General features: G+C 42.5%; 1 protein-coding gene across 2 annotated transcripts; it reads right to left on the bottom strand.

Annotated features, from left to right (window-relative positions):
- Positions 1-1106: 1106 nt before the first annotated feature.
- Positions 1107-16155, bottom strand: prkaa2 (protein kinase, AMP-activated, alpha 2 catalytic subunit). Of its 2 annotated transcripts, none has more exons than XM_056276629.1 (10): positions 16042-16155; positions 14550-14691; positions 5543-5705; positions 4308-4452; positions 3175-3262; positions 2796-3020; positions 2285-2447; positions 1758-2096; positions 1519-1645; positions 1107-1357 (listed from the first exon to the last, which is right to left on the bottom strand). In XM_056276629.1, the coding sequence occupies exons 1-10, from the start codon at positions 16136-16138 to the stop codon at positions 1107-1109; spliced, it is 1740 nt and encodes a 579-aa protein (XP_056132604.1). In that variant the 5' UTR covers positions 16139-16155. The 2 variants fall into 2 exon arrangements, with proteins under 2 accessions (XP_056132604.1, XP_056132605.1); XM_056276630.1 differs by having other exon boundaries at positions 5612-5705.
- Between the last annotated feature and the right edge of the window lie 10989 nt (positions 16156-27144).

The following is a 27144-nucleotide window of genomic DNA, read 5'->3' as shown; positions in this document are numbered from 1 at the left end:
CCAAGGCTGTGTGCAAAATATCTGTGTTCTCTGAATCTGCAAAAGTAAAGGTCTACAGAGCTATGTATGCACAATATCTAAGCACAGGAAAGGAGTGTACCTATGCTTCAAAGCTTAACGCAGCACAGCTGGTGCCACGCAGTGTTGTCATTCTGCCATCGTGCTGTCTCTCTCATCATCTGCAAACTCTTCAAAATCAGGATTAAACTCCTTATGTTGATGCAGTGTTTAAATAATGTCCCTACAGTGCCTAAAAACAATATCTTAAAAATAAATATGAATCTGATATCTAAACAATAATAAATCCTCTCTATGCATGTATAAACTCTATTATTTGGTATGCTTTTGTCAGCCTTTTTAACTACATACAGTAATTTTAATATAAATAGATCAAACATGGATAACAAAAGCCTTTCTTTCTTTAGAAAACTATATAAAACCTGAAATAAAATGTTGCATGTGTTAATGTGCCCTCAGACAATGATCTGGTGCCCGTTTTCACCCCGGTGCCCAAAAAATAAAATCATATATATTGTAGGAAAACTGACTCTGACCAGTGTCTGGGGCAACCTCAGCAGGGTGTCCCATTATAATTTGTACAACGGTTGATGACATTTCAGTAGCCGATAGTAGTTTGAAAGTATTTTTAGGTGGAAGGACAGTGAACTTTACCTTAGCCGATTCTGTCTCAATGAGCAGGCTCTCTGACATCTAACCTCTCACCCTACAGGCCTCATCCAGTTCAGTTTCCAGTCCCAGTATTAGTTTCTTCAGGTTGTGGCCAGATCTTGAATGCCTGGTCTATGGCCCCAATGAGGTTTTAAAACAAACTTAAAACTTTTTTTTCTGTCAGTCTCAATGGCCTCCTCTCCAATTCTCCTTTATGCAAGGGGTAAACAGGGGTGAATGACAGACAAGCATTGGTTTTTCCATATTTCCACTCACCTTTGCAGTCAGACTATAAGCAAAAATAAAGGAGAAGACAAAAAAAGGGAGGAGGCCAACTTAGACTTCCGAGACATACATCCCAGATCTGTCATTGGCTTGAATTCCACCATCAGCATCAAGTTAGAGGGCAAGGTTAGGGGTGAGGGGGGATACATTACTCAGCGTGCCAGTGTGGTGATCAGGCTAGCACACATCTCAAAGAAGTCCATGGTGTGTGATCCCTGGCGTGGGGAAAGCAAGGGGGAGCTGCCTGACAGGGACCCAGGGAGAGAGGAGCTGAGCTGGGGCAGGTCCATGGCGGGGCTTGCCGAGTCAATGCTCAGTCTGGGTCTGTGTAGGCCAGCTGCGGAGCCTGACCTCTGCGGGGTAGAAGAACCCGATTTGAAGCCCACCGCTTCAATGATGTCATCTAGATGCAACACAAAGCAGTGGAAATTGTTATTCAAATTCAACAGCAAAGAATTTGATATGACCATGTTCTAACAATAATAACTCTTACAAAATAAAATACATAAAATCAGCTACTCAAATGTAGGACCTTGAGTTAATTTGTGGTTGATGATGACCTACCATCAATGCTCTTGAAGTCGAGGAGATAGGATCTGTTGTCCACTTGGTAGAGCTGTAGGCTCATCTTCACCAGGTTGCCTGTTACAGGATTCTTCCTCCTCACACGCAGGTGATATGGGTTCACCACCTACAAACAAAATAGAGAATAACTGACACACATGCTTATATGGTTGCATAGAGGTGCACTTTTGTGTTTGTTATTGGTGTGTATATGTGCATTTCTGCATTTATCCTTTTACCTTCCAATCAAAGTTAAGTTGTCTCATTGCCCTGTAAACTTCAGCCATGATGTCATAGGGCCTGCTCTGGCTCCTAATACCAAGGTGCCACTTTGCTTTCTTTACTGCCAAAGGTTTTGGTCGGGTGGTGTTGAGAGCATCGAGAGAGCACCGGGACTTGGGGCTGTCAGCCAGGAGTGGGGGCATCCTCTCAGGGTGGGGTTTGATCCCAGGGGGAAGAGGCATGCCATCTTCTATAAAAGAGCCTTGGGGAGGGCTGGAGGCTAAGTAGAACTCGCTGGCCTGGGTCATGATGCGCCGATTGTCTATAATCAGGTGGTAGGCTACCGCTAGCTGATCCTGAATGGAAAATGGGGAAGGATGGGAGATAAAAGGAAGAGTAAATGAAGATTAATCATACTGTACACCAGATTGTAATGAAAATGTTTTGCAAGTTTTACAAACACTTAATATTACAACACCCATAATATCTTGAAGATAAAATGGAGATTTCTGCAACACAACAATCGGATGAGTTATGAGTGTACCTGGGGGTCGCCGCTGTACAGGCTGGACACAACTTCAGACTCGGTGCTTTCAAACTTCTCACACACCTCCCTGACAGCCTCTTCATCCAGGACTGTAGTGTCATATGATGGGTCTTCAGGGAACAGGTACCCCGGCAGGTCGTGTTTGAACCACTCATGCTCCCTGGCAACAACAGAGAGATAACCCAAAATGGATCAGAGCTACAACTCCCAGCCCAAGAAGCTTTACACTAATATGAAAATATATCCTGCAATATGAATCATTTGACATCTGTAATTAACCCTCATAATAAATATAATATCTATATTAAACACATTTCATTATTGAAGACTTAGTAATGTAAAGATTATCTTGCGGTAATGCAAATTTCTATGGTAATGCTGAAAATCTATCAGGTTTTTTTTTTTTTAAAGGTGACAAAAAGTGTAACAGAGGATCTAAGAAAAAGACTTCAGAGTCCATTCAAGCATTTAAACCCAAAATATTTCAGTGCAGGGATCAATGCAGTACCTGATGTCTTTGATGGTTGCTCTCTTCAGAGGGTCCACCTGCAGCATGAACATCAGCAGTGACGCCACAGAGCGAGTCAGGTACTCTGGGATGTAGAATACCCCTCCTCTGATCTTCTTAAACAGTGTAGGAACATGCTCATCATCAAAGGGTAGAGTACCGCACAGCAGGGCATACAAGATCACCCCACAGCTCCAGATGTCCACCTCCGGGCCTGCATACAGCCTGGCAGAATGACAGAGTGGATCAAACTCAAAACAAACACACAAAAAAAAAAAAACCAACTCAATTATTAGATCCATGCAAAACTCAACTGACACAAATTCACACATACTATATATTACATACCTGACAAATACCACTGCACATGCACACTCACCTTCCTGAGATGACCTCAGGAGCGGCATAGTTTGGTGAACCACAGCTCGTCCTCAAGAATTCCCCATCTGACATCATGTTTGACAGTCCTGTTGGCCCATCACAAAAACGGACACAAAAAAGGAAAGATGTTTATCTTTCCCCCTTTGCTCTGATATTGTTAGATATAAACTGAACTGCTCCTTTATGAATTTATCATACAATATTATCGTATCACAGACATCATTCATTCCTCGATGTCAATGTAATAAACTGACAATATCATGAGGGTTGCGTGCAGTCACAGAGAGAGAGAAAGAGTTCAGAAGCGCGGGCCTAAAAAGATATCTTTATCCTTCCTTACTCGCCAAGTTCCTAAGCCTTGAACACACAGCTGAGCTAATAGGATGAGCTTCCTCTTGCCTGCCAGGGCCTCAGCCGTAGGCTAAATACCAGCCGTTCTCCGATGTCCCGACCTTCCCCTTTATCTCTTATCCTTCCCTCCTCAACTCTGTCTCTCATGCCATTTACCCACGACTGTTGATCTCAGCCAAAACACTTCTCATACCGACCCCAGCCTGCCCCCTTCTCCTTCCCTCCCGATCAGATGACACTGGGCCTCAAGGTTTCCTGCCAAAGTTGATATGAGACCTGCCTGTTACTTAGAGACTTCTCTCCACCCCACACACCCTGCTGTGTACAAGGCCCTTCGTGTAGTTCCAAAGCTTCTTTCACCATTTCATGCTCGTATTGCATCAGGTTTTATATCTTAGCCGCTTAATGAGAGTAATTACTATCGAACTGATACGCGGTTGCGTATCAGTTCGGTCGACTTGCTTCACTTTAATAAGTACATTGGTAGACAGTTCAATTATTGTGTCTTAAAGGAAGGGGGGGGGGGTTGCCTTCTCAGCTTTCCGCAAATTTCCATTTGCCTCTACTCCTCTATTTGTATTTAATTTGTCCGTTGCAGCCTATTGCACCAGTACCAGAAGTGATGCTGCTTCCTCTTTGACATTCACACCCCTGAATAATTTGCTTGCAATGCAGCCTCTTCTCCCCGAATCTCTCACACCTCAGCTTGTGCTGTAACAGTACCATTTTCCCTCCCTCTTCCATTAACACCCACCCCTCCCCCTTCTCTGGAGTTCCTACCAAAGTCAGCTATCTTGGCATTCTTGCTGGCGTCCAGCAGGACATTCTCAGGTTTGAGGTCTCTGTGGACCACCATGTGTCTGTGGCAGTAGTCTACTGCTGAAATTATCTGCTGGAAAAGACGGCGAGCCTCAGTGTCCTCCACCTGAAAGACACAAGGACCTAGATGAAAAGACAGTATCATAAGAAAAAAAAGCAATGGAACATGATTGCATTAAATAGAATGGTGTGAAAGGACACATTGGAATATTGTATTGGGGAAATTGGTAACAGTTGCAGGGGAACAAGTGAATTGGTCATTACTACAACACAATGGTTGTCCAGCACCCCAATGTGAGGGGCTGTAGCTGTATGAATGTGAACCAAAGGGTGGTTGAAAACAAGAATCCATGCTAGGTCAATTTTCTCTGAATGAATACAGGTTTAAAAGGGTATAGTGTACAAATGGTAGAAAAGGATAAAATGCCCTGTCAGGGAATATGCTCATTCATTATATTCTTTTGTTTTAGGATGTTACAGGTAGTTTAAACTACATTTAATGATGAGAGGGCATTTCTGTGTGCCTTACCATATCACAAGATATAGTTACATGAGGAAACACCAATACAAAATAAAGACCCTGAACGGTAGGGCTGGGCAATATGCTGATATTGTATCGATATCGAGATATGAGACTAGATATCGTCTGGGATTTTGGATATTGTAATATTGTGATATGGCATAAGTGTTCTCTTTTCCTGGTTTTAAAGGCTGCATTATGTGATGTAATTTTCTGAACTTACCAAACTGTTCTAGCTGTTCTATTATTTGCCTTTACCCACTTAGTATATAGGCATTACTGATGATTATTTATCAATAATGTGATTGTGTAAATGTTTTGTGAAGGCACTAACAGTCATCCCCACAATATTTTCACAATATCGATATAAAGGTATTTGGTCCAAAAATATCATGATATTTGATTCTGTCCATATCGTCCGGCCCTATTGAACAGCACAGCTTTAATAAGATCTGTCTCAAAAAATAATTTGGAACTAATGCTGGGACGTGATCCTTTAGTGAGAATTTCTATCTCTTGTTGATGGTGGTAGAACACAATGTAAAAGGCACTACTTTGCTGTCTGCTGAAATAATCCACCTTGCTTGAGTTCTGGTTGTCTTAGTTCCTTGTGGCATACAGTTGACCATTTTCATGGTCAACAAACCAGTGACCATTGGGTCTGCTAGGGGACCACTGGTAGCAAGTGCATGGTGACACGGATGCCAGGGGGCCTGCTTCTGAACAAACAGATGAAATGTCTTACCCGTCCATGTTTGCAGATGTAATCAAACAGCTCGCCTCCGGACACATACTCCATCACCATGAAGAAATCTGTGGGCGTACTTATCACCTGGTACCTTATATACACACACACACACACACACACACACACACACACACACACACACACACACACACACACACACACACACACACACACACACACACTTGTACTACCATAGTTGTGGGAACTCTCCATTGACTTCATATGCATCTATTAACCCCTAACTCAACTCCTTAAATCAAAACCTTGAATTCAACTGAACTCTTACCAAACTAATGCCTTTTCTCTATCCTTGTGAGAACATTTGGACCTTGCTATACATCTGTTCAAGTCAGGTACCAAATGCCCTTACAATGAAACAAGTAAAAGAAAAGAAAAAACCTAAACACTCTCAAACAAGCAGATTCACACACACAAACAGGTAAAAGTAGCAAGGCTGTAGTATATGACTGCTGAGCATGTATGTAATTTTCTTAAAAGTACAATCTGCAATTGATGAACACAGCAGCTGTCTGCCCCACTTCTGCCGTTGTTTTGGTCAGACTTCATAAACGTTATTCACTTTATTACTTGCAAATGAGAAAACCAGCCAATGCCACATCGCTTTGTATATTCCTTTTGAGGCTTTAAGTTGTCTCATTTCTCAAATATGTCATGTTTCTTTGTTGTGGCAGTACTCCATAGCTGTGGCAGTGCATTCCATTATGGGTTGTACCTTTAACGGTGGAAATATCCAAATGAAGCCACAACCTTGTGAATGATTGCCCCTAAGAGACTGAACCTCATAAAAGTCTGTTTACAAGCTTTAGTCCTGCCAAGCTCAGCATAGCACATCAGAGCTTGAGCATTACACAAACACACACACACACACACATCCAAACACACATACACACACTCATTCCCTCTCTTTCTCTCGCTGACAATCACACAAACCATCATCGGCGGTCACTCAGGGTTGAGTATGACTGTTTTCCTTCTGGGTCTTCAGATGGACATAGAGGCCAATCCTGGAGCTGCATATTTTGGGGCAATGTGGGCAAGGGTGTAAAGGAGTTGTTGAGGATGTGGTTTGGGCCTTTCTGGTAACTCACTGCTTTCTGAGTCTGTGCTTGTTTTCTGCAGTATGGTGGATGTCATGGTTGTAGCGCGCAGCAACCTCATGGACAGCCAGTCTCCAGGCCTCCCTGTTTTTTTTTGCTGCTTGTTCCCAGGTGTTAAGGTCAATGTCAAACCTTTTCATTTGGGCCTTGATGTTATTTCTATATTTCTTCTTTTGTCCTCCTGGGACATGGCATCCTGTCACAAGCCGAGAATAAAAGACTTGTTTCGGGAGGCGAGAGTCAGAAATGTAGAGGACATGGCCAGTCCATCTCAGCTGATGCTGTGCAATGGTGGCAGTTATAATGGGCATGTTGGACTTCTCGAGGATGCTGAAGTTGGCGTGCTTATTCTCCCAGCTTATCTTAAGGATCTTCCTGAGGCATCGCTGTTGGTACGCATTGAGTGCCTTCATGTGCCTGCTATATGTGGTCCATATTTCTGACCCATACAGTAGGGTGGGCAGCACTACCACCTTGTACACCAGAATTTTTGTTCTGGTCTGAAGGTTGCGGTTTTCAAAACCCCTTTTTCTCAATCTTGAGAAAGCCCGGCTGGCAAAGCTGAGACAATGGTGTATTTTGATGTCAATGTTGGTGTTGGAGGAGAGAAGGCTGCCAAGATACGGGAACTGTTCCAGGTTTTTGAGTCTGGTGTTGTTCAAAGAGATGGGTGGGGGGGAGGGCAGGAAAATTTCTGCTGGGTGGGGGTTGGTAGAGGGTATAGGTCTTTTTTATGTTAATAGCAAGGCCAAGCTGCTTGTATGCCTTTGCAAAGGTGTCTGGTATGCTCTGTAGTTCCTCTTCTATGAGGGATATTAAGGCGTTGTCATCGGCATACTGCAGTTCAATGATGGATGTGATGGCGGTTGTACTTTTAGCCCTGAATCTGTTAATGTTCAGAAGATTCCTATCAGTTCTGTATATGATTTCGACTCCCTGAGGCAGACTGGGACACATGAGGTAGAAGATGGTGGCAATGAAGACAGAGAATAGGGTTGAGGCAATGACACAGCCTTGTTTAACTCCTGTGTGGACCTTGACAGACTCTGTCTTGTCTCCATAACTGAATACTCTAGCTGACATATTGTCATGTAGTAGTCGTAGTACTCTGATATAGTCATCAAGGCAGCCTATTTTGACAGAACTAGCCAGAGGGCCTGGCGGTTTATGTAATCAAAAGCTTTGGTTAAGTTGATAAAGGCCATGTACAATGGTTGATTCTGTTCGGCAAGCAGTAAAAATTATATCCATGGTACCTGTGTTAGGATGAAAACCACTCTGGGATTAAGGCAGAATTTCCTCTGATATTGGGAATAGTCTGCTGGCAGTGGCAGCTGGTGCTAACAATTTCTTTTTTTGGGGGGGTGCAATTTACCTTGGCGCAGCACACCTGGCAGCTGCTTTAATGTCCACACAGTCACAGAGTTATTAAGAAGGACAATGTAGCCTATAGATTTTAACCCTGATATATATATATATATATATATACACTACCGTTCAAAAGTTTGGGATCACCCAAACAATTTTGTGTTTTCCATGAAAAGTCACACTTATTCACCACCATATGTTGTGAAATGAATAGAAAATAGAGTCAAGACATTGACAAGGTTAGAAATAATGATTTGTATTTGAAATAAGATTTTTTTTACATCAAACTTTGCTTTCGTCAAAGAATCCTCCATTTGCAGCAATTACAGCATTGCAGACCTTTGGCATTCTAGCTGTTAATTTGTTGAGGTAATCTGGAGAAATTGCACCCCACGCTTCCAGAAGCAGCTCCCACAAGTTGGATTGGTTGGATGGGCACTTCTTTGAGCAGATTGAGTTTCTGGAGCATCACATTTGTGGGGTCAATTAAACGCTCAAAATGGCCAGAAAAAGAGAACTTTCATCTGAAACTCGACAGTCTATTCTTGTTCTTAGAAATGAAGGCTATTCCATGCGAGAAATTGCTAAGAAATTGAAGATTTCCTACACCGGTGTGTACTACTCCCTTCAAAGGACAGCACAAACGGGCTCTAACCAGAGTAGAAAAAGAAGTGGGAGGCCGCGTTGCACAACTGAGCAAGAAGATAAGTACATTAGAGTCTCTAGTTTGAGAAACAGACGCCTCACAGGTCCCCAACTGGCATCTTCATTAAATAGTACCCGCAAAACACCAGTGTCAACATCTACAGTGAAGAGGCGGCTGCGGGATTCTGGGCTTCAGGGCAGAGTGGCAAAGAAAAAGCCATATCTGAGACTGACCAATAAAAGAAAAAGATTAAGATGGGCAAAAGAACACAGACATTGGACAGAGGAAGACTGGAAAAAAGTGTTGTGGACGGATGAATCCAAGTTTGAGGTGTTTGGATCACAAAGAAGAACGTTTGTGAGACGCAGAACAAATGAAAAGATGCTGGAAGAATGCCTGACGCCATCTGTTAAGCATGGTGGAGGTAATGTGATGGTCTGGGGTTGCTTTGGTGCTGGTAAGGTGGGAGATTTGTACAGGGTAAAAGGGATTCTGAATAAGGAAGGCTATCACTCCATTTTGCAACGCCATGCCATACCCAGTGGACAGCGCTTGATTGGAGCCAATTTCATCCTACAACAGGACAATGACCCTAAACACACCTCCAAATTGTGCAAGAACTATTTAGAGCAGAAGCAGGCAGCTGGTATTCTATCGGTAATGGAGTGGCCAGCGCAGTCACCAGATCTGAACCCCATTGAGCTGTTGTGGGAGCAGCTTGACCGTATGGTACGCAAGAAGTGCCAGTCCAACCAATCCAACTTGTGGGAGCTGCTTCTGGAAGCGTGGGGTGCAATTTCTCCAGATTACCTCAACAAATTAACAGCAAGAATGCCAAAGGTCTGCAATGCTGTAATTGCTGCAAATGGAGGATTCTTTGACGAAAGCAAAGTTTGATGTAAAAAAAATCTTATTTCAAATACAAATCATTATTTCTAACCTTGTCAATGTCTTGACTCTATTTTCTATTCATTTCACAACATATGGTGGTGAATAAGTGTGACTTTTCATGGAAAACACAAAATTGTTTGGGTGATCCCAAACTTTTGAACGGTAGTGTATATATATATATATATATACACATACATACATACATACATACATACATACATACATACATACATACATACATACACACACACACACATATATATATATATATATATCAAATGAGTTATAAACTGTAAAAGTACTTGAGAAAGTGGCCTAAACAAGGCAGCCATCTATTAGCTGCTCGCCATTCATGAGTTTCTAGAAATTTTCTGCAATACGGTTGATGAGATCATAAACAAAATTAGTTCAACTCCGGCTAATCCTGCAGACCCCATTTTACCAAATTCATATCTATACAATGAGTCATTGACAGTCCTTGTTATTACAGCTTTTGAGATTATCTCTCTTGATGCTTTGACTAGGCTCACGTCAGCTTCTAAACCAACTACTTGCCAACCTGACCCTTTACCAGTAAAACTTTTTAAATACCTCTGGCCTATCCTGGGACCTACAATAAAAATATATTGTTAATTTATCACTTACTACTGGCACGGTTCCCAGCAGTTTTAAGACAGCTGTGATCAAACCTCTACTTAAGAAACTGCTCCCCGATCCAGGGTCTCTTAATAACCATTGACCAGTCTCTAATCTTCCATTCTTTTCTAAAGTATCAGAGACAGTTGTGTATCAACAACTTTCGATCCACAGAGAAGAAAACTTATCTATATACACTACCGTTCAAAAGTTTGGGATCACCCAAACAATTTCGTGTTTTCCATGAAAAGTCACACTTATTCACCACCATATGTTGTGAAATGAATAGAAAATAGAGTCAAGACATTGACAAGGTTAGAAATAATGATTTGTATTTGAAATAAGATTTTTTTTACATCAAACTTTGCTTTCGTCAAAGAATCCTCCATTTGCATCAATTACAGCATTGCAGACCTTTGGCATTCTAGCTGTTAATTTGTTGAGGTAATCTGGAGAAATTGCACCCCACGCTTCCAGAAGCAGCTCCCACAAGTTGGATTGGTTGGATGGGCACTTCTTTGAGCAGATTGAGTTTCTGGAGCATCACATTTGTGGGGTCAATTAAACGCTCAAAATGGCCAGAAAAAGAGAACTTTCATCTGAAACTCGACAGTCGATTCTTGTTCTTAGAAATGAAGGCTATTCCATGCGAGAAATTGCTAAGAAATTGAAGATTTCCTACACCGGTGTGTACTACTCCCTTCAGAGGACAGCACAAACAGGCTCTAACAGGTACTATTTAATGAAGATGCCAGTTGGGGACCTGTGAGGCGTCTGTTTCTCAAACTAGAGACTCTAATGTACTTATCTTCTTGCTCAGTTGTGCAACGCGGCCTCCCACTTCTTTTTCTACTCTGGTTAGAGCCTGTTTGTGCTGTCCTCTGAAGGGAGTAGTACACACCGGTGTAGGAAATCTTCAATTTCTTAGCAATTTCTCGCATGGAATAGCCTTCATTTCTAAGAACAAGAATAGACTGTCGAGTTTCAGATGAAAGTTCTCTTTTTCTGGCCATTTTGAGCGTTTAATTGACCCCACAAATGTGATGCTCCAGAAACTCAATCTGCTCAAAGAAGTGCCCATCCAACCAATCCAACTTGTGGGAGCTGCTTCTGGAAGCGTGGGGTGCAATTTCTCCAGATTACCTCAACAAATTAACAGCTAGAATGCCAAAGGTCTGCAATGCTGTAATTGCTGCAAATGGAGGATTCTTTCACGAAAGCAAAGTTTGATGTAAAAAAAATCTTATTTCAAATATAAATAATTATTTCTAACCTTGTCAATGTCTTGACTCTATTTTCTATTCATTTCACAACATATGGTGGTGAATAAGTGTGACTTTTCATGGAAAACACAAAATTGTTTGGGTGATCCCAAACTTTTGAACGGTAGTGTATACTTTTTCAATCAGCTTTCAGGGCCCATCACTCCAGTGAAACTACTCTGACCAGAGTGGTGAACGATCTTCTACTAGTTATGGACTCTGATTCCATCTCTGTGCTTCTACTGCTGGACCTCAGTGCAGCCTTTGACACCACTGATCACTGTATACTATTAAACATAATAAATGGTAATTTTTGTGTCTCTGGCTTAGCTCTCTCTTGGTTTAAGCCCTACTTATCTGGAAGAACACTGTTTTCTGCTATAACATTACATCAAAATTCTCTGACGTTAAATATGGCATACTTCAGGGCTCGGTTCTTGGTCCTCTACTTTTCTCTCTTTAAATTTCTTGGCCAAATAATAAACAGTCCTGGAATCAATTGCTATTGCTATGTGGATAATACTCAGCTATATGTGCCTATAAGGGCTGATGGTCATACTCAAATGACTAATTTAGATGCCTGCATGGCTGCTGTGAAAAATTAGATGTCACTAAATTTCCTGCTTTGAAATTCAGATAAAACTGAGATGCTGGTCATTGGCCCTGCTAGACACAGACACCAACTTCATCAAGTAACAATAACAATCAACAACTCTGTGATTTCACAAAGTGTGGCGGCCAAAAATCTTGGTGTTACGTTTGATCCTAGCCTTTCCTTTGATACGGACATTAAAGAAATCACCAAGACTGCCCCTCTCACTTATATAACATAGCTAAAATTCAGTCTTTCCTGTCCATGATTGATGCAGAGACTCTAATTACATGCATTTGTTTCTTCCAGACTTGATTACTGTAACGTTCTGTTTTCAGGTCCAATCCTAACTAAGAATAGAAAATTTACCATATTACACCAATTCTTGCCTCCATTCATTGGCTTCCTATCCATGTTAGATCAGCCTTCAAGGTGCTTCTGCTGACTTAAAAAATCCTAAATGGGCTTACCCCATCATACCTGTCTGATCTCCTTAAACCGTACATTCCATCTCAAGCTCTCCGCTCTCAATATACAGGGCTCCTGTGTGTAACCAAAGTTAAAGAGAAGTGAGGTGGTGATAGGGCCTTTTCTTATCGGGCCTAGTTCTTGTGGAATAACCTGCCTGCTACCGTCAAACAATCAGAGTCTGTTGAGTCTTTTAAATCCAAACTCTAAACTCATCTTTGTGCCTTAACCTACAATTAGTTGCCTTTAAATTGAGTACTTCACAACATGTACTGCATGGCGGGTCAGTTTCTGTCTCAATGAATTTACCAAGCACTATTCTGCCGACGAGATTATAGAGTATAAATTATTGACTACTGCAAACTGTTCTCTCACATGCCTTTTCTCTCTGAATGTCTTCTCTTTTCTCTTCTTCTGTGTATGTGAATGGTGTGATGTGAGGATGTGAGTCTCCCGTGTGTGTGTGTACATGTAGTCTGTCCTCCTCCCAGGTCTTCATGGTGATGGTGGTAGCCACCTGGACACTGCTTTTATCCTGTTTCAATGTGGTATCCTTCTCTCAATATGATGTGTGACTAATGTATTTTTTTCTCTTCTCCCGCGTATGTGAATGGTGTGATGTGAGTCTCTCTTGTGTGCATGTGCAGTCTGTCCTTCTGTCAGGTCTACATAGTGATGGTGGTCACATGTCCTAGGCTGTTCCGGTGGCATCTGGACACTGCCTGACACCCTCTTCATCATATTCTTCATATATCTTATAATTCCATTATAATTCTGTTATCCTCTTTGAATGTTGTATTCTGTAAATTGTGTTAACACAACATCCATTGCACGTCTGTCCATCTTGGGGGAGAGATCCCTCCTCTGTTTCTCCCTGTTTTTTCTCCCTGTTAAAGGTTTTTTTTTTTTTTTTAGGGAGTTGTTCCTTATCCGATGCGAGGGTCTAAGGACAGGATGTTGTATTGCTGTAAAGCCCACTGAGGCCAATTTGTAATTTGTGATAATGGGCTATACAAATAAAATTGACTTGACTTGACTTGAGAGGGATGGTAAAGAGGTTTTTATTCTGTTTCCACTCGCCTCAGTTTCACAGATTAGTCATTGCATTGCTGGGGGGCTGCTTGACCACCATCAAGCCTGAGGCTGTGGCTGTGCAAGAGAATGAATGGGCTGTCTATGAGCTGGTAGTGTGCCATGTGTACGTGTGTGTGTGTGTGTGTGTGTGCGCGCGCGCGCGCGCGCAACTGTGTTTGTGTGTGCATTAATGTCTATATATGTCTGTATTTATGTGTTTTCCACCACTCCAGCCTTGTTTGAATAGTAGAGCAAGCTGTCACGTCTGCCATAGCTCACAGTGTCACAGTGTGCTAACCCTTACACTAGCCTAAAAATAACACAAAGATGGTTGAAAGAGGCTCAGAGAAAGGTTAGGACCAAAGGGATGAGAAAGAAAGAAAGAGGGAGTAAGTGAAGTCATGGAAAAAAAGACGGAAGGAGAGGAAATGAGACTCCTGAAAGTGGAAAACAGAATTAACCAAGCGGGAATTATCTCAACTTCTATCCCCTTAACTGGAGATTTTGTCTAACTAGAACAGATTCCTTTATCTAGCCATGGGCCTGGGTGTGTTTGTGTATGTGTATGTGTAAGTGTGTGTGTGTGTGTGTGTGTGTGTGTGTGTGTGTGTGTGTGTGTGTGTGTGTGTGTGTGTGTGTGTGTGTGTGTGTGTGTGTGTGTGTGTGTTGGGCCTCCTGGGAGCCCCGTGGGCATGCTCAGTATTGCTCAGCTGTAGTAAACAAACACAGGGGCAGGCCAAGCATGCCGCAACACAGAGAACACATCATGCAAGGCTAACAGTGTAAGAGCAACTTGGATTTACAGGGCAATCTGAAAAAAATAATACCAAAAACCCAATAGTTAAGTGTCATTGTTTCTGTGATATTTTCCTCTACTTACAGTTTGATGATGTGTGGGTGCCTGAACAGTTTGAGATTCTGGATCTCCCGCTTAATCTTCCCCACGACATCCAGGCTGCGTATCTTGTGTCTATTAAGAATCTTCACAGCCACTTTATGACCCGTTAACTGATGCTCTCCAACTTTAAATGAAATACAGGTTAACAAGACAAATAAGACATCAAGGTTATTATCTAACACACGTACAGAGGCCCCTTTGGCCTTATGCAGAGACAAAAGGTGCATGTACAGGTACAGACAGACAGGCACAGACAAGACAGACAGACAGAAATAGTCTTTCGGGTGAATAGTTTTTAGCTTGCTGACTTCTTTTGTTCGACATGAGAGCTGGTTAATCAGAGCTCCTCACAGCACTAAGTTGGAAGCTGCTAGCCACATTGTTATCAATGCTTGAAAACACTATTTGCGGCTAGCACATACACGATAAGTCAGGGGGGGGGGCAGTGGCTCGGAGGCGGAGCAGGTCGTCTGGTAACTGGAGGGTTGCCGGTTCGATCCTCGGCTCCTCCTTGCAAAAATGTCAGCTGTCCTTGAGCAAGACACCAAACCCCTAACTGCCCCCGATGAGCTAGTTGTTACTTTGCATGGCTGACACTGCCGTCGGTGTGTGTGTGTGTGTGTGTGTGTGTGTGTGTGTGTGTGTGTGTGTGTGTGTGTGTGTGTGTGTGTGTGTGTGTGTGTGAATGTGAGGCATTCATTGATTGTAAAGCGCTTTATGTGGCTGTTGCAGCTAGAAAAGCGCTATATAAATGCAATCTATTAACCATTTAAAAACAACCTTGTTAAGATGGGCATTAAGAAAGGACTGAGGTAAGAATCGCTGGAAGACGCCTGTAATAAGGGTTACAGCTCCACAAGGTCATGCATTCAGACTGGAATCTGTAGAGCCGTGTAGCCCAAAATAAGAGCATGACTTGGCGACTCTTATCAAACTTTTTATCGGAATGCCTGGGTCCTAAAATTGTAGGCGCCTAGTAATGCCAGGAGAAATCAGATCCCGTATGGGATCGTACCATATTATTATTAAGAATATGCGAGTCCGTGTTAAGCACGGTATGGTATTGATAAGGTTACTCTTAAGAGATGTCCTCTATGGCAAGACAGGACAGCACATATTCTACCACAAAGTCACCGGCTGGCACACGCAATAATCCAATAACCCATGCGCACAACTATGTGCTGCCACTGTCTCAAAGTAATTACACCTATCGCTGCAGATAAGAAAGCGATACAGATATGCGCTTTGGTAGAAGAATTTGCCTTTCAAACAGCCGCATTCTCAAAAGACACCTACGTCCTAAACGCAGTGTACTCAATCACTGCTGTAGCCACAACTACGCAGATTACGTATTGACCACCGGCAAGTTCAACACAGTCGGTGAAAAGGTAACGCGTTTTAACCCGAATGGCCGCGAAGCACACATTTTTTTCAATTACATTCAGCAAAACACGAAATAAGACCGTGACTCAACTCTTCACTTTCCCAAATGTCCCGACTCCAAGCGTGTCACCGAGGATGTAGTGGCCGATCTTTACCCTGCCTTCGTGTTTCTGTTGCCGCTCTGCCATCTTCTCCGCTACCGACGGCTGGTGTCTGACGGTGTGGTGGGTGTGCTGCCTGCGCACCCACAGGAACGGTGTGGAGACACATTTTGGATCCCCACAGAAATGTGTTTCCGTTGAGTCTTTTTTTTAAACTATTTCAAGATTATTTTTGCTCTTTTAATATTTAAGCTTAGCAGTATGGTTTAAAGACGAAAGCGTACCGAGAGCAAACGAATTGCAACCGCTAAAACGCAACTGGAAAAACGCTTGCTTTGGAGGTAAACTAATTTGTTTGTATAACCTTGTTGATCTATAAAACGGTAAAAAAAATTAACAGAATAATCTAAACGTTTCTATTTTTATTTCCTTGTGTGAAATGTAAATGTAATAATCAAGGTCCACTATGCATCCGACGCCACGGATGTGTGGGATACATATTCCTTTCGGATACAAAATTTGACACAGGTGGAGTTCACGCTGCACAAACTCGGCGATGGAACCTGCCCTCTCGACCCTAGCTAGGGGCAAATGAGTAAGCAGCAGGACAATTAAGGACTGCATGTCGTTTTCGAGATACATTGGCAGCGCTCTAAGAAACGTTTTATGTACATGTGCAAATGACAGGTCGGTTTTAAATTGTAAAAGTGTATGCAATGTCACGACATTTGAACAAAAGTCTCAAAGTCAAGTGAATGTAGGCACATTATTGTTATTGCTGCGCACTATTGGGGATCGTCTTGATGCAATCCATGGAATGACAAAGAAGTTGGGATATAGGCCATGCATAATGTGGAAACTTATCATAGCTATTAATTCTTTGCTTTGCATTTCACGTGTGTATCTTTTGCTTGGTCTAATTGCCACTCTCACACGAACACCTGCACAAGTGAGGGTCGTTACACATGCATAATGTGGAAACTTATCATAGCTATTAATTATTTGCTTTGCATTTCACGTGTGTATCTTTTGCTTGGTCTAATTGCCACTCTCACACTACTACTACTACTGCTACTACTACTACTACTACTACTGCTACTACTTTCAGCTGCTCCCGTTAGGGGTCGCCACAGCGGATCATCCGTTTCCATTTCTTCCTGTCTTCTGCGTCTTCCTCTGTCACACCAGCCATCTGCATGTCCTCCCTCACCACATCCATAAACCTCCTCTTTGGTCTTTCTCTTTTCCTCTTCCCTGGCAGCTCCATATTCAGCATCCTTCTCCCAATATACCCAGCATCTCTCCTCCACACATGTCCAAGCCATCTCAATCTTGCCTCTCTTGCTTTGTCTCCAAACCGTCCAATTTGAGCGGTCCCTCTAATATGCTCGTTCCTAATCCTGTCCTTCTTCGTCACTCCCAGTGAAAATCTTAGCATCTTCAACTCTGCCACCTCCAGCTCCACCTCCTGTCTTTTCATCAGGACCAAATACCTTAATTGCCACTCTCACACATTAAAGCATGAAAGATGGGCATGCTATTTCAGAATCAGGATCACGTTATAATGGTAACATTGGTATAACACTTCAGTTTTGAGCGACTATATCTGTGTGAAATCATATTTCCTGACGTGGTCTCCTGAAATCATGGCTTTTGGTTTGTAAAACAAAAAACAAAAAAAACCACTAGGCGGCAGCAAGAGCATAGTTTATACACATTTAACGTCCCAGCACACATTGGCTTGGTAGCCTGGATAGTGTATTCAACACTTGCGTCTCTCTTTTAAGATGGAAAGCAGTAATGGAGCTGGTACGTGAAATACATTTAACTGGTTATTGAAAGCAAATAAGGAAACAGTTATCACTGGCAGTAACTGTATCTCTGAGATGGCAAAACGTTTTGATTGACTACATGGGACCAAGGTCTGCTGAATGTGTGGTCACAAAGCAGACTTTTTGGGTCCTCTGGCCTATATTTTTGATGAAACAAAAAACACACCATCGTCCATGTTTTAAATTGAAGAACAAATAATTTGCCTACATTGTAAGTACAGTTATTCTCATTCTCAAAAGTGTTTTCCTTGTGCGAACCTTCTTTTGGGAGACCATCATTGATATAGTTTATTTTCAAAATGTACTTTTCTTCTCTTTACTTTTATGTTCTTCTTTTGGACACACCTAAACTGAATTCACGTTTTTCAAAATCTTGAAATCATTATATATATATATTTTTTTTGGATATATATATATATATATATATATATATATATATATATATATATATATATATACATATAACAGTCTGTCAGCTGATGCACCTGATGGATGGGAATGGAGTGGATTTATGTGTGCAGAATTGTCTTGAGACGATGCCTATAAAACAATCGTGGCACAAATTATCCATCCATCCATTATCCAAACCACTTATCCTGCTCTCAGGGTCGCAGGGATGCTGGAGCCTATCCTAGCAGCCATTGGGCGGCAGGTGAGGAGACACCCTGGACAGGCCGCCAGGCCATATTGATGGTTATGACAAATTAAAACCTTATGAAATATGTAGCAGTGGCAGTACTGATTGGCTTCTCCAAAGAAATTGATCTGGCGTAAAGCATACAAAACCAACAATGATCCACAAGTAGTTGCAGGCTACTTTATGACTGCTGTCACCAATAATAACAGATGTCCACAAAGAGCACAGCTTGGCCATGGAACTGACAACACTCACATTGTAGCAATGCAAAAGTTTCTGCAAAACTCTTTGAACGAGGATGGCACAGAGTGTCACTCTAGGTCCAAGTACTTGAAATCAAAGAATTGAACGTTGGAGGGCCACCTTGAGAAGCCAGTGCATTAAGTTTTGGATGGACCATTTTGAACGGCTGAGAGAAGATGGCCACTTTGCTGACACCTTCATTGACAAATCTCTGATTTAGTTTTGTTTCCAAAAATACTGTACAAGTAAGTACAGTTATCAGTTATCATTCCTGTCACATAGTTGCTCAACTTGGTAAAGAACGATAATGTTATGAAGCTGGTCACCATTTAGGCTATTCAAATAAGACTGTATTGGTGTTGCTTATTCAATGAATTTGTTCTACTCGAGGAAAGTAAACGGAAAAGGTTAAAAGCAATGACAGTTTTAAAAGTAAGATCACTAGTCTAAAAAACAGGGGGAGATCAACTACTCCAGCACATTTTAAAAACAAACGATTCCTGGAGTTAATGGGGGGGGGGGGGGCATTTTTCACATCCATAGTTTAGATATAGACTTATATAATCTTGTCAGGGTTCAACAAATCTTTACGATTTTTACAACCCCTTTACACTGTTTAAGTTTCCTTTATGTAGGAGGAGCTTTATGAAGTGTTGACTGCATGGAATAACCACAGAGTAAATCCAGCCCACAATCCTCGGGCTCCCAGTCGTCGACCTTCAATCATGTATGCTGTCCCCAGCCTGTATAGCTGTTATTTGCAGACAGCTGACCAAATGAAACTGGAAATCTGTCATGAGGATTGCTGTTTAAAGGACTACCCTTGTGATGAGGATGCCTTTAATGATGAGGATGTCTTTACATTAACACGAGTCCATTAATAAGAATCAGAATCAGGTTTATTGGCTATGTAGGTTTGCACATACATGGAATTTGACTCCGGTTTCGTGGCTCTCACAGTGTACTTAACATAGAATAACAACACAACAATATTTAGATATATACGCAAGGATTGACTTTAAACAGGCGAAATAAGAGGCAATAAAGTGCAATGGTGCAGATAATATATCAGTGTATATATCAGTGAGCCATTAATACACACAAGCTAACAGTGATGCGGTGTGTAGATGTACTAATACTGAAAAGTAATGTTACCGTCCACTGATACCATACACATTTGCGTTAAGGCCTGTACAACAGTGGCTGCTGGCTAGCTAGCTTGGATTTCATGTTAGCTCACTATATTTTGAAGAAAACAGGGTGGCACTAGTACTGTCTTCATTGCCTTTGGTTTGCATCATTCAGTTATTCTTGCGACGCCAGTGTTTGTCAAGGACTCACAAACACAACTGGACATATTAAAATACCTGGACAGAGCAAACGCCATTGAAGCCTTCGCTCCTATCTGCTAATGTACGCGCGCTGCAGTGAACCGTTAAAGCGGGAAGCGGAAGTGATAGCTCAAGCTACTTGTCGGTCGTAAAAAAGAAATGAGAATTTAAAAAATGGGGGGGAACGAATTATGAGAGTGGAAAAAGCCAAAATTGCAAGAAATAAAGTAGGAATTTTGAGAGATAAAATCGGAATTGTGAGAGATAACGTCAGAAATGCGAGAAATAAAGTGGCAATTGCGAGAGAGAAAAAGTCGCAAACTTTTTTTTTTATTTGGCGGAAACGGGCTTCCATAGGTTCGTTCCTGTAACGGGGAAGAGGGCAAAGCCTTGAAACTGCAGAGGGAACTTGAAGGGAGAGAGAGATGGGAAGAGAGAGAGAGAGAGGGGAGGAGAAGAGTAAGAATTGATAAAACGAGCGGCTCCCAACGCTGCGCGCTATTCCTCACCTACTTCAAGTCTTGGAAGCGAGAGCAAAAAGGAGCGGGCTTTCCATTCATTTCGTGCGCCGGCAACTTTTTATTTCTTGTATCAGTGGCGTAACATAGATCATTGTAGAGAGTACCCTGTCCATTAAGAAACGTTAGTAAAGACCGGGACATCACATCGCTGCACCACAGATCGCAACTTTCCGAGACCTCTGTTGGGAAGTTACTTTCCCACTGAAGTGCATGACATTTCTACGAAGGCTGTTACCTTAACGGACTGAGAACGTGATATTGTTTTTTCTTCTACCTACTGCATCGGTGTGGGATTCTCATCTAAAACAGGGACTTCTCAAATGCACAATTATATGTATGAGAAAGCAATGGCTCAAGAGACAAGAAACGGAGGAGCATCCACGTTAAATAACAACAATGGCATTGACAACAGCAAGAGGAAAGTACTAATAGCGCTAGATATCTTCTGTCTGCTTCTCGGTGAGTCTGGGCACGGTTTTTCAACTTTCAGTTTTGCTTGATTTTAAAATGTGTTTTTGATCAAAATCACAGCGAACTTTCAAAATACAAACAGCCTTGTTGTTTTTCTTGGCGTGTTGTATTTTGAACGTTGGCTGGACTCCATGACACGAAGGGGTATATAACTGAAATTAACTCGCCCTTCCCAGCGATAACAAAGATTATTATTTGAAAAGTGTTGCGTGCTATCTGTGACAACAGCGCAACGTAAACGGCATCCTCGTCAAACTTCAACACACTGTCACGTAAAAAAGCAGACATTGCTGAATATTCATGTTGCTGTCATAAAATGTTTGGCTATCTAAGTACGCTATACCTCGTTCGTATTATGTCCTAATACGACCATACACCGAGAGAGGGAGAGAAAAAAGTTCTCTGAATATTGCACTAACATATATTACTCCTTTAAAACGCTTGTCAGTGTTGATATCGCTGAGCATGTTGGCTGAGTTGATGTCATTACAGAAGATCTGATATCACATCCATCTTTTCATAGTCCATTGAACATCATGTGGGCCTATCAGGTGGACCTTTCCCTGCTGATGCCTGCTGTTGTGCCCGGGGCATAAATGTTTTGAAGTGCTGTAACCTGCCTGTTTTACTGCCCTTTAAATAGCCCACGAACACCCTCTGCTGCCCCCATATCCCTGTTCCTCTAACACTTCACCCACCGAGATGCCTTTCAAGGTAGTTTTCCTGGCACAAAGACGCAGTATTTGTGAAGTAAAAATACAGGCGTAGAACAGTGAAAATCGCTGTCACCCGCCAGTACACTGGTTTTAACTTCTGATTGTGATTGTGATTGTTGGAGCAAACGGTTTGCCCCAACAATCACAATCACACAAGAACCTGTTTCAGATGCAACAAGCAAAGCCGCGATGGTTTGCTGATACAAAACGAATAAGAATGTTATAACAGCACTATATCTAAATGTAACTAACAAATAAGCAACTTCTTGGTTTAAACTTGTGTTGTTAGTGTCCCATCCTGATTCAATTGTGTGTGTGTGTGTGTGTGTGTGTGTGTGTGTGTGTGTGTGTGTGTGTGTGTGTGTGTGTGTGTGTGTGTGTCTTTGAAAGTTGGGTTTTGTTGTGGCTGTTGTCACTGTAGCCCAGTTCTTAGTTCCTAGCGCCAACAGGCCCCCTCACATTTCTCCCTTTTCATGCGCTCATTCTCTCGCCCTTTCTCTCACTCGGAGAAGGATTAAGGGAGTCAAGCCCAACTTCTACACATTCTCTCCCTGAACCACTTGGCAAATTCCTGGCCAGCTGCCCCCGATCACTGCACATCAGATTGCCCCCCCCCCGCGCTTTCTTCTTCTTCTTCTTCTCTCCCTGTCCGGGGGAATGCATGGAATAATTGCTTAAGCATGTGTTATGGCAGGGGAATGCCTGTTCATTCTGAGAGAGGGAGACAGAGAGAAACGAGATCTGACCAGGCATTAAGGGAGCAGGTGGGAACCGAACCGGCAGCCTTGTTGAGAAACGGAGTAATCATGTTTCCATCATTGTGTGATAACGTCGCGGGAAAGCAGCTTTTCTTTTATTGCTCAGGATGTTACAAATGGGGCAGCTTAACTCCACGCTCTCTATAAGTGCAGGCTGGTGGAAGCAGATTGGGCTGGCAGACACAGACTCAGTTTTCCAGTGGGTTTATATTGGTTTGCTTATTAAAGAACCTCAGACACAGATACACTGTTTCATCTGCACTCACATAAACATAGACAAGCTTTGAGTCCATGTGGAGCGAATTTCCTGCATAAACCAACTTCCTCCACTGGCAGGCTTGGTTTCTTCTTTGCCATTCAAAGAGAACACAGCCTCATGCATGTAAGCACACACATAAACATACCCAGACCCAAACGGTCACACAAATTCTCTTTTGTTATGCTAAACACCAACTGACTGGCCAGTGATGATTGGTCAGCCCTACTTTAGTAGATGGTGGTATTGGGTGTGTGTGGGTGTGTGTGGGTTGGGGGGGGGTGTTATCAGGGGGTCCTGAATAGGAAAAGAGGAATGTGAGTGTGTGGATGACTTGGAAGAATGGATGACCTTGAATGGGCTTTGTTCTGTATGTATCTGAGAGAGAGCGACAGAGACAGAGTCTGAGTCAGTGTGGGATACATACAGTATCATATAGTGCCAGTTCATGCATAAATATTCCACTACCTTTAATTAGTTTCCCTTTGCCAGCTGGTGACACATTCAGTCACGTATACAAAGGCCTAAATTTATGCTCTCTGATACGGTGATACCTCTCTTGATCGTCCATCTGCCCTCCATTTAGCTCTACTTTGTCTTGAGAGGCCCTCAGGCGCTGCTAATGATTCTCCTCACACAGAGGCCGTTTGAAGCCGTCTGTAAACAAATCCACATGGGCACACGTAATCACACATGCACAGACATGCAGAGAGTGACATACATCCCCACCCACCCACACATACACACACACACACAAACACATACACAACAGCATAAATTAGAAGTCTCGCCCTGTTCTTAGCAAGAGAGGGTAATGATATATTGAACATAAGTGAATTCTAACTCCGATGAGTAAAACAAACACAGATACACACACATATACACATACACACACACACACACGTATTCACTCAACCAAGTGCTAAAGTGCTGAAAATGAGTCGTTACAGTAGATGGTTTTGAAATCTGGGCACAGGCAGCGTCTGCTGTTTTCACTTTGGCTAGGTTCCTGCTGTTACTGAGCAGCAGAGATGACTTAACAATGCTATAAAGCACACACAAAAACACTATAAATACACAATGTAGACTGCAGACCGGGGACTGTCATTCTTCTCTCCGTCTCTTCCTTGCATGCACACATGGTTGTGCACATGCATTGCCCAATGGTCTGTTAGAGTCCACTTTTAAATGGATGGGGTTTTTTTTCTCTTCTGAAACCTGATGGAGTTACGCCTATAAGGAAACCAGGCCTCCAAAAGTAGACTCACTCACCATGATTATGTTTTACACAATGGGAAGGAGATTGTGTGTGTTTGCTTGTGTGCATACATTCATGTGTGGGAGTGAAATATAAAGAGAGGGATCAGCTGGGTTTGGAGGGCTTTCAACTTTTGACCAGTAGGGTCAGTTTTTGCTATACATTTGCTTGGGTCTCTTGACTTGCAGTCTTTTTAACGGGTTTGATAGCATAAGTTAGACTTCCAGTCTGGGTGTTGACCAACTTCTCTCTGAACTACGTATGCGATGACCTATTTGATATCATCATTAAAGCCCAATGTATGTTGTTATTTTGTATATCTCCATGTAGACTCTGTCCAAAGCAGCACAAGGCTAATTTCCATCAGTGTTTTACATTTCTCGCTATCTGTTCTGATCAGTGAGACAGACAGGTGTTTGGTGATGTGAGTTTCCACAAGACAGTGAGAGAAAGAGATGTTAAATGTATTTGAGTGTAACCATTATGACCCAGGGAAATCAGCTTCATAACAGGCCCTCTGGCATTAACCCTATATGGCTTTAACCCACTCTCTGCCTCCCTATTAGGCCCTATAGTATTACAGCAGTCACTCAAACAGCCCCTCATTACGAGCTGGAGAGATTTAACCTCTGCCTCTCCAGCCATCAGCCACTTCAATCCCATGCCGCTGTACAAATATTTTCCAGAATTTCTCAAATTCTTCATCTGGCAGCAGAACTGCAGCGAAAAACTCTTGAAGTGACATTTGGCTCAATTTTCTGGGTGAGTGAACGAGTGAGAATGGTATGTGTGTGTGTGTGTGTGTGTGTGTGTGTGTGTGTGTGTGTGTGTGTGTGTGTGTGTGTGTGTGTGTGTGTAGTGGAGCTCAGGAAAGGGTGGGAAACGGAAAGGTAACGTTGGTCGGAGGTAGGTGTGGTTGTGAAATGAAATCCTGTCCATTTTTTTGCCTCATTGCCTATTTCCACCCTCACCCCCCACCCCCACCCCCAGTTTCCTTTCCCCCTTGACCCCATCATTCCCTTTCTCTACCTAGCTCCACAACAACTGTGGGTATGGGAGAAAGAATGCGGGAGATTAAAGGAAACTCTCAAGTTGTGGTGTGAAGAACTTGAACGGTCCCAATAGGGGAGTCATTATAAGACCATACTGATATGTAGTACAATACATCAAAGACATTACATCTGAATCCATGGTAGCAGCATGTAATCCACCATCTCAAAACTCATTTTCTTTAATTACATTGGAGCAACCTTGGCTAGTGGAGTGTGCTGAATGACTGTAATCTACTAACAGTGGGGCGTGATGCTTACACTTCTAAACTCGAACACGGACTTGTGTCCCAACCAAATACTCTCAAATGTTCAGAATAACTCAACGTTATCTGTACAAGAATTTCTAAATTATCAGTGGCAAAATATATATTACCTTTTCTTTATAAGCCATTTCCCTTGTTTGCTAAATCGACTTTCACATGTTTGGCTGATTCGGCAGATTTCACACTGATAAGAGGTGATAACTTTGTCATGCTAACAGGCATGATGATATAGACTGGCAGACGAGTTAGCCACTTCACTGTTCCCAGAAGTGGCCAGACAACCCCTGTGTATTTTACTAAAGACAGCAGTGGAAATCGTCTGCGATGTCTGTGGATGTGTTTCTGTCCCATTACTAATGCTCTTTGTCATGTCTATTATTCTGTTCAGCGGATGGGGTCAGGGGTCAGGTAGAGCTCGACTCGTATGGGACAACATGCCGGCAGTGCTATGTCTATGACATTTACTCCACACAATCTGAACCAAAGGCAGACATGCAGTGGACACACATAAGGGAATACATAACATCCATTTCAATGTTCAACTTTGACAACAAGTCATCCCAGATAAACTCATTAACTTATAGAGGGTCAATATACGAGTGGCATTTATGGTTTAATTACATCACGGCATGCCAAGCCTTTATGTTAACATTGGCCTTGGGGGATGGCCTATAGGGAGATGTGTTCTGTGTGTATGTTATGGCTGCAGGACAAGGTGAGGCGGATGCTGGCATTGTGTGCTCTTTAGAAGGTGAGGAATCTCCTCTGGCAGAAGAGCCCCGCTGTATTATGTAATAAGATAAAGATCAGTGGATTTTCACGACAGCAGCTCTGGCCACAGGGCAACCAAACTTCGAAGAATACATGTATGTCGTTAGAAAGATGTGATTTTCTGTGTGTGTGTGTGTGTGTGTGTGTGTGTGTGTGTGTGTGTGTGTGTGTCCGTCCGGATGTTGGCTCCTGGTGCTTGAGCCCAACGTGGTGTCTGCACAGCCTTTGCAGCCTGTCAGTGTGACATATGGCTGGTTTTCTAAAGCTGCTGGCGCTCTGGTTAAATGACAAACCCCTGGGGTTTCTGGACTGTGATTAGAGGTGTGTGTGTGTGTGTGTGTGTGTGTGTGTGTGTGTGTGTGTGTGTGTGTGTGTGTGTGTGTGTGTGTGTGTGTCCCATGAGGTTTATGAGGTAAAGGGAGTGTCCAGAGCTGTCATTAGATGGGCTCTATTGCCTAAGGGTGAAAACATTTGTGTATGTTAGTCCATGCTTGTCTGCCCACTCCTTGCATATGTGAGTGGGTAGCATGTGTAAGCCGTCTGCAACCGGATTTGTGTGTGTGTGTGTGTGTGTGTGTGTGTGTGTGTGTGTGTGTTTGTATTTGTGTAAGTACCCCTTGCGGTTCCCGCAGGCATGCTGTAGGCAGCAGATTGACTGATGATTTATGTGTCACATTTTTGGGCATAGAAACCAGACACATTCATCTCTCTTAACTGCCTTTTTTTATTGGTATCTTTGTCCTATTCAACGACTCAACTAAAATACAAAGACCAAAGATGGGCAATGAATGAACAACAACATCTACTACTTTTAGACAGCAAAAGTGTTGTAAAACTCCCCTCTACATCTGTCTCTCGTCTTCTGTCAAACTGTCATCCACGATTACGACCCTCTGTTTTTCTCTCAGGTAAACAAACACAAACAACCTTTTCAGATAAATCTGGATAACTGGAGATGGACCCTCCCATAAACCATTTTTAGCA

This window comes from Lampris incognitus, chromosome 3 (assembly GCF_029633865.1).
Source record: "Lampris incognitus isolate fLamInc1 chromosome 3, fLamInc1.hap2, whole genome shotgun sequence".
Classification (NCBI taxonomy): domain Eukaryota; kingdom Metazoa; phylum Chordata; class Actinopteri; order Lampriformes; family Lampridae; genus Lampris; species Lampris incognitus.
The sequence above is the reverse complement of the archived record's forward strand: the minus strand, read 5'-3'. Positions and strand labels throughout refer to the sequence as shown.

What these genes read in the sequence shown, in the direction of transcription:
- prkaa2 (XM_056276629.1), bottom strand. Translation starts at nt 16,138, where the DNA reads ATGGCAGAGCGGCAACAGAAACACGAAGGCAGGGTAAAGATCGGCCAC. An exon ending in GACATTTGGGAAAGTGAAGA is followed by an intron (nt 14,692 to 16,041) that starts GTTGAGTCACGG and finishes TTTCATTTAAAG; the next exon opens with TTGGAGAGCATCAGTTAACG. An exon ending in TGTACAGCGGCGACCCCCAG is followed by an intron (nt 2,097 to 2,284) that starts GTACACTCATAA and finishes TTTTCCATTCAG; the next exon opens with GATCAGCTAGCGGTAGCCTA.